Source organism: Carettochelys insculpta, unplaced genomic scaffold (assembly GCF_033958435.1).
Source record: "Carettochelys insculpta isolate YL-2023 unplaced genomic scaffold, ASM3395843v1 scaffold_0036, whole genome shotgun sequence".
In the NCBI taxonomy this organism is placed as follows: Eukaryota; Metazoa; Chordata; order Testudines; family Carettochelyidae; genus Carettochelys; species Carettochelys insculpta.
In genome coordinates, this window is record NW_027439073.1 from 314,649 (window position 1) to 322,642 (window position 7,994).

A 7,994-nucleotide genomic window follows, 5' to 3' on the forward strand; every position below is an offset into this window, starting at 1 on the left:
AAGACGGTATCTGGGCTGGGACAGATTGTTGGGGTGCGGGAGGAGGTGCTGGGTTTGGACGAGGGCTCTGGGCTGTGATATATTGTCGGGGTGCAGGAGGAGGTGCTGGGTTTGGATGAGGGCTCTGGGCTGTGATATATTGTCGGGGTGCAGGAGGAGGTGCTGGGTTTGGATGAGGGCTCCCAGCAGGGACAGATTGTCGGGGGTGCAGGAGGAGGTGCTGGGTTTGGACGAGGGCTCTGGGCTGGGGCAGATTGTCAGGGTGCAGGAGGAGGTGCTGGGTTTGGACAAGGCCTCTGGGCTGGGACAGATTGTCGGGGTGCAGGAGGAGTTGCTGGGTTTGGACGAGGGCTCTGGGCTGGAGCAGATTGTCAGGGTGCAGGAGGAGGTGCTGGGTTTGGGAGGAGGCTCCAGGCTGGGACAGATTGTCGGGGGGCAGGAGGAGGTGCTGGGTTTGAGGAGGCTCCAGGCTGGGGCAGATTGTCGGGGTGCGGGAAGAGCTGCTGGGTTTGGTCGAGGGCTCCCAGCTGGGGCAGATTGTCGGGGTGCAGGAGGGTGTGCTGGGTTTGGGAGGAGGCTCTGGGCTGGAGCAGATTGTCGGGGTGCAGGAGGAGGTGCTGGGTTTGGACGAGGCCTCTGGGCTGGGGCAGATTGTCGGGGTGCGGGAGGAGGTGCTGGGTTTGGTCGAGGGCTCCCAGCTGGGGCAGATTGTCGGGGTGCAGGGGGATGTGCTGGGTTTGGTCGAGGGCTCTGGGCTTGGACAGATTGTCGGGGTGCAGGGGGATGTGCTGGGTTTGGACGAGGTCTCTGGGCTGTGATATATTGTCGGGGTGCAGGGGGAGGTGCTGGGTTTGGTCGAGGTCTCTGGGCTGTGATATATTGTCGGGGTGCAGGGGGAGGTGCTGGGTTTGGTCGAGGGCTCTGGGCTTGGACAGATTGTCGGGGTGCAGGGGGATGTGCTGGGTTGGGATGAGGGCTTCAGGCTGGGACCGATTGTTGGAGTGCGGGAGGAGGCTCCAGGCTGGGGCAGATTGTCGGGGGGCAGGAGGGGGTGCTGGGTTTGGACGAGGGCTCCGAGCTGGGGCAGATGGTTGTGGTTAGGGAGGAGGTGCTGGCTCTGGGAGGGACCTGCGGGCAGGAGGGGTTGGGAGGTGCAGGTTATCGCTAGGTGCCGCTTACTCCGGCCAGCTCCTGCCTGGCCGTACAGTGCGGCTTAGACGTTCTGCTTGCGTGTTTCATCCCCTGCTGCTCCCATAAGCACCTGGGAGGAGGTAGGTCTCTAGTGTGGAGGGGACAGCTGTCTCCACACATTGCCCCTACCCTTGTGCCACTATGCAGTCTGCTGTCTTGTAGCTTTGGGAGACAGGTTGTCCACTCCCTCACGGGCACACAAAGATGTGCCGACCCCCGGGAGCGGCACGGAGCCGCGAGAGGCAGCCAGCCTCTCTGAGCCTTGCTGTGCTGCTGCAGTTCTGTGGCCCTGTCGTCGGAATCCAGCATAAACCCGTCAGTCATGGTCGACGGGGTGGTGGCCGCTGTTTAGTACATCTGGCGCATAAATATCTGGCGCCACGCGAAAGCCTTTACTTGCTTCCAGGCGACATTCTCCACGAGTGCAGCATTATCTCTTGCAAAGCTCTAACTGATACTTGGTTATCTGAGCAATCAGCTGAACCCGAAGTAGGACTGAGTGGACTTGTGGACAGGGAAGCTTTACGCTGTTGTGTATTTGGATGCAGGGTTTTTGCAGGTAATTCTACCTTTGGAAGTTCAGTTACTTTGGGAAAATTGGTTTTCCGGTGTTGCTTGCGTTAGGTGAACTGGAAAACGCGATTTCTTTTGTTTGTTCAGTGCATATATTTGTAGTCAAAAATAAAGGGTGCTTTGTGTTCTGTGTTGCAATTGAAATGGATATATTCAGAATTATTGAAATAGCACAGAAATCTCAATAAATAGACTTCTGTTCTTGTTTAACAGTGCAATTATCCGTGATTATTTTTTTAAATTGCTCAATAGCCCCACTTCTTATCCATCCTCACTCCTGAGAGTAACTCCTCTCTAAGCTTCCTTCTGCCTGACCGGGGTCGGCAACCAAAGTAGCTGGAAGAGGCGTTTTTCCTTAATTCAGTTAAAAATTCAGGCGCTACGATGCATGTGAATACGAGCCGGTCCTTCATGAATAGCGTCAAACTGTAGCTTTTGTAACCCCCGTTTTTAAGACCGGTGGGCGCACAGTGATTTGTAACGCGATACATGTTGACTGCAGGAGGTTCACTGTTGATCGGAAATAATCAGGAGGTTCTCTCTCTTGAGATGTGAAATCATAGCAGCAGGAACCACAAAGAAATCCTTGTAGAGTCACATGCGGCTCTGGAGCCGCAGGTTGCGTCTAATTGGGAATTGGATACAAAATTTATCCCTGTCTCTCTCCCCTTTAGGGTGGAGTTGGGGAAAGTTCAGGCCCTGTTTTTCTCCCCCAACGTGAGCAGCTCCTTTGCTGTGTGTTCCCCTTTTCCAGGGTGGTTTCTGAGGTTTTTCTTTCTCTGTCCCAGCAGGGGCCGGGCTGGTGAGTGAGACCGTGGAGCAGAGTCCGCTGCAGGGAGAGGAGAAGGAAGAGAAACCACATCACGCGTTACTGCAACGACACAAAGGGCGTGTTTCTGGGAGCTATGAGGAGGAAAAAACCTGCGAGAGTCAGCACGGGCCACAGGAGCACCAGGAAGACCAGCCAGGGGATCAATCTGTTAATTCTCAGGGAGCGCAGAAGTACGGCGAGGGAACCCCAGCCCAACAGACGATCCCCATTAGAGAGAGAAACACCACCTGCTCCGCGTGTGGGAAAAAGTTCAGCCAGCGCTCCAATCTTCTTCGACACCAGAGAATCCACAGCCGGGAGGGCCCCCATCAGTGCCGGGAATGTGGGAAGACATTTGTTCGTCTCTCGCGCCTGGCGGGCCATCGCCGAACCCACACCGGGGAGAAGCCCTACGGGTGCAGCGACTGCGGAAAAGCCTTCGCGTATCGCTCGCAACTTGTTCGGCATCAGAGAACCCACACGGGAGAACGACCCTACCCCTGCAGGCAGTGCGGGAAAAGCTTTATTCAGAGAACAAACCTCGTGACCCATCAGAGAACCCACACTGGAGAAAAGCCCTATGAATGCAACAAGTGTGGGGTGTCCTTCTCTCACCGCTCTGGCCTGATTAAGCATCACAGCATCCATGCAGGAGAAGACCGCTACGAGGGCGGGAAGTCCTTTGCCAAGCCGTCATCCCTTGCTAGCCATCAGAGCCTCCGCGCAGGGGAGAGACCCTATAAATGCGGGGAATGTTCAAAAACCTTTTCGCAGCGCACCAACCTCCTGAACCACCAACGAACCCACACCGGAGAGAAACCCTATCAATGCGGGGAGTGTTCAAAAACCTTTTCGCAGCGCGCCAACCTCCTGAACCACCAACGAACCCACACCGGCGAGAAACCCTATCAATGCGGGGAGTGTGGAAAAGCCTTCTCTCAGCGCGCCAACTTAACGACGCATTGGAAAACCCACACCGGGGAGAAACCCTACGGATGCGCTGAGTGCGGACGGGCTTTTGCGTATCACACCGCCCTGACAAGACATCGCCGCGTCCACACCGGGGAGAAACCCTACAGCTGCACGCAGTGCGGGAAAACCTTCTCTCACAGCTCCGGCCTGGTTCGGCATCACCGCGTCCACACGGGGGAAAAACCCTACAGGTGCGTGGAGTGCAGGAAAGCCTTTACAGAGTGCTCGTCCCTCAGGAGTCATCTGCTAATTCACGCGGGGGTGAAGCCCTATCAGTGTGGGGTGTGCGGGAAATCCTTCCCCCGGAGCTTGGGGCTGATTCAGCACCAGAGAACCCACACCGGGGAGAAACCCTATCCCTGCCCGGTGTGCGGGAAAGCCTTCTCTCAGAGCTCCAACCTCGCCACGCATCAGAAGATCCACACCGGGGAGAAAGCCCACCAGTGCCGCGAGTGTGGGCAGACCTTCTCCCAGCGCTCAACCCTGGTGGCGCATCTCGGGATCCACACGGGGGAGAAACCTCATCAGTGCCGTGAGTGCGGACGAAACTTCTCTCACCTCTCCACCCTGACTAAGCATCTCATGATCCACAGGGGGGACAAGCCCCACCGATGCGGCGAGTGTGGGAAGTCCTTCACAGAACGCTCCGCCCTGGTCAGCCACCGGCGCAGCCACACGGGGGAAAAACCCTTTGCGTGCGGCGAGTGTGGGAAATCCTTCGTGGATCACTCATCCCTTACAAGACATCAGAGGGTCCACACCGGGGAGAAACCCTTTCAATGCGCAGGGTGTGGGAAAGCTTTCACGGATCAGTCGTCCCTTATTAGACATCGGCGAAGCCACACGGGGGAAAAGCCCTATAGGTGTGGGCAGTGCGGGAAAGCCTTTGCTCAGAGCTCGAAACTTATCAGACACCAGACAATCCACACGGGCGAGTGAGCCTATGAACATTACGTCTGGGGCAGGTTCCTATAACAAAACTCACCTTCGTTCTGAATTAGACAGACACCCCCCACCTCCCCACAAATGCCCTGTCTGGAGCTGAGACAAGGTGGTTGTACGTTCCTAATTCCCCATAGTTAGGGTGGCCAGCTGGCCCACGTTGGGCGGGGCAGCCCAAATTTCGGGCACCGACAAGGCGTCCCTATTTAGTTTAAAAAGGGGCTAATTGTCCTGAATTTGGCCCCCTGCCAGCTGACCTTTTCCCTCACCAGTGGCACAGGTGCAGCTGGTGGCCGGAGAACATATACTGTACGTGAGTACGCGCTTTCCAGCCCCAGGAAGAGGGAGCCAGCAGGGAGCCTTAAAAAAATCCCTTGGCAGCCGCAGCTAGGGAGCCGTTCTCCCCATATTTCCCTGTCCCCGTCCATAGCGAAAGTTAACCTCTCATTTGTGCCCTTCTATTAGTTCATTTCCTCCAGCCGAGTGGGCCTGAGTCGTCTTTTTCTAGCGCTTTCCACGTGCGGAAATCTTTATCATCTTTATCCCTAATCTTTTATCATCAGCTTCTTTGTGCCATGCCAAGGGTCAGCAACCTTTCCGAGGCGGCGTGCCGAAGTCGACCTTTTGACCTCCAGGGCTGGTCTCGGCAGCGGTGATAGGCCATACGACAGCCTAAACTCGAGATAAGCTACGTCGTTTGTGCTATGCAAATTGCATAGCTTATTTCGAGCGTCATTTGAAACAGGCTGTTTCGGCCTTTGGCGCAGTTGAAATAACGCACTGTTTTGAGGCATCCTTTACCCCCCCTGCAACGAGGAGGACAGGATGCTGAAGTAGCTCTCCCGTTATTTCAAAAACTTTCGAAATGATGGGTCCGTGTCAAAGACACGGAGTAGCTATGTTGGGATCCCTCCAGGATCCCCAAATAGTTCTGCTTTGTAGATGTAGCTCAACGGTCCTACTCACAACGGCTTTGTTAATAAACGAGATGCAGAGCTTTACGGTTTCGGTGGTGGCTGGTAGCATTAGCTGGTCTTTTGTTAATCAGCAGGCAGCTTAGCTTTGGGCAAGTTCCTGGCTGTGTGGGAGAGGAAGGGTGGGACTGAGCTGCTTCACATGCCAAGGAAAATTGGCTTGCCTGCCTCTCTTGGCGTGTGCCGGGGGTTCCTGGCCCCGCTCTGTGTCGTGAAGTGTGTGTTCGCCAAACCAGAATGTCAGTCAAAGGTTGGGGAAGCAGGAGGGACATGTAAGTCAAATGTACGGGGCCTTGGTTCAACTAGGGTTTAGTTAGCTTTGGTGAATGACCTCCGTGTAACAGCATCTGGGTTCTTTAATTTAAAAAGCTAGCCCATGTAGAGGGGCCCGAGAGAGTCCAGAAAACTTCCTGGAGACCTAAGTCCCGCTGTGTTTCCCGGGCTAGGGAGGGTAAGTAAAGTGACGGTACTCAGTTGCCCAGCTGGAATCAACTCCCCTGCAGTTGACTTCCCAGGCCATCTTCACAGAGATGGAAGCTCTCCCGTCGACCTCCCTTATTTCCCCTGAGATTGAGAACAGGGTCAAATGCCAGCCCCAGGTAGTTCCATTTCACGCATCTCTCCCAGGCGCATGAAATCAGTCGCTGGAAGATCGACCGGGACGGGGTCGATCTTCCGCGTAGCTTAGATGGACCCATAGTGTGAACAACTTGTCTTTTGATAGGCATAGTCAGGCCTATCTCAGGCGCATCCCATGAAGCGGGTCTTCAAAATATCGATTAGGTGCCCCGGGACTTCTTGTTCTTCTCAAAGCTACCGACTAACATGGCCACCTCTCTGATGCTTGTCAAAGTCTCTAGTCTGCTGCTTAAGAATATCTTGGCAAAACACCCGTAGCGGTTGTAGTAAGGTCCTTGGGCTACCCTGAAGTAGTGGTTGGGCAGAGCTGTCAGCTGCATGTTGCATTCTGGGAACCATTGGACCCGCTGCGCGCACCGGGGCCGCGTCTACACTAGCGAGCGCTTTTGGCCTAGCCGGGGCTGTTTTGAAAGGTCCCTTGGAGCGTCTACACACGCAGGCTACTTCTCCGCTCCAGCGGTCTTCCGAAAGACGCTCTCTTTGCGCGTCCCCGTGCGGAAAAGCGGATCAAAAGCGCGAGCTGCTCTGTCGAATAAGAGCGTCCGCACGGCCCCCGCTCTTGGGAAGAACAGGCCCGGGGGGGTGAAAATAAGGACTGGTCTTTCGACAGAAGGGCCCTGCGGAGCGTCGACGCACGTCGTCTCTCGAAAGAAGCGTTTGCTTCCCAGATAAAACACACAGGGTCTTTTCCGGGGCCAAGGCGCTGGGCTGCGTTTATTATAAGAATACGATTTCATTGATAGCCAGGATCAAATACCTAATACACACACATGCACGTCCTGCAGCTGGTGTATAGTTACCGGTCCTGGTCGCAGCTGGCGTCCGTGGCTTGAGTTCGCAGCGCGTGGCGGCTGACTGGCCGGGAAAGCCGGGCAGGAGGAAGAGCCGGGTCTCTGTCGGGCGCACGCCGATGCTCTTCGGTGGTGTAAGCAGAACGTGACCCAGAGGTCTTCCCTTCTCACCCCTTTTATAGGCGTCAAGTCAGATGTCAGCCTATGGGTCGTGCCGCCTCCGTGTTCAGCCCTGACTTTCCCCTCGTCCTTATGGGACTTTGTTCTTTTCTCTTTTGGGTGGAGCTTTTTCTCCCCTTCAGGGAGCTGTTTGCACTCCTCAGCCGCTGGTGTTTGCTCATCAGGACGGGCTGAACCCATCACACACCCTTCACATGTCTAAAACAATTCGCACACCCCCCCCTCGCACCTCTTAGACAATAAAGTTTGTTTCACCAGAGCCTTATGAAATGAAGTACGTTAACAAAAGGGATCCTTGGTGTGATGGGGTTCAGGGGACTGTGATGGAGTGGGGGATACCTGTGTGTGTGTGTGTGGCTCACAGAGGGTGTGGGGCTCCTGCTGAGGGTAACCCTGACGACCAGGTAACACCTTTGTACTGCAGACAAAGAAGGAGGTGAAGCCTGAGGGGTTTGAATTGGAACTGGGAGTTGGAAGCAGTTAGTCTGGGCTGAGGGAGAGAGAGACTAAGGAGGGGGCCAGGCCCCGGCTCCGGGGGCCCCTCGGGGCCTCCTCTCCCCAACATGGATTGAACTGGCTGTCTCTGCCTGCTGTACTGACTCCTCTGTACAATGCTGTGTCCTGTCGGCTAATAAACCTGCTGTTTTCCTGCTGAGTGAGAGTCACTCCTGCCTGCGGACAGGGTGCAGAGCTTGGGGGACCCCAGAACCCCATCACACTGGTGTCAGAAGTGGGATGTTCTGCACCCCGAGGATGGAGCATCCAGCAGTAAGTGACCGGGGCCCTGGAAGAAGTGGGGCCTGCGAGACCCAGGTGTGCTGACGGGCAGTGAGGTGCAGTTTCCCAAGGCGGAGGGGCCTGCGGCCGAACCCAAGCAACTGCGGTCGTGGTCATTGAGAGGGGGTGTCACACCCGAGGAGG

General features: G+C 55.8%; 1 protein-coding gene across 6 annotated transcripts in view; it reads left to right on the forward strand.

Annotated features, from left to right (window-relative positions):
- Positions 1-7,693, forward strand: part of LOC142005942 (uncharacterized) — a 48,192-nt gene extending 40,499 nt beyond the window's left edge. For 5 of the 6 annotated variants that reach the window (XM_074983119.1, XM_074983121.1, XM_074983120.1 and 2 more), the window contains one exon: positions 2,553-7,693. In XM_074983119.1, coding sequence (XP_074839220.1) covers positions 2,553-4,486 — 1,934 coding nt within the window. In that variant the 3' untranslated portion in view covers positions 4,487-7,693. The remainder of the gene's footprint in view (positions 1-2,552) is intronic. The other variant, XM_074983126.1, reaches the window with a different exon arrangement.
- Positions 7,694-7,994: the final 301 nt, after the last annotated feature.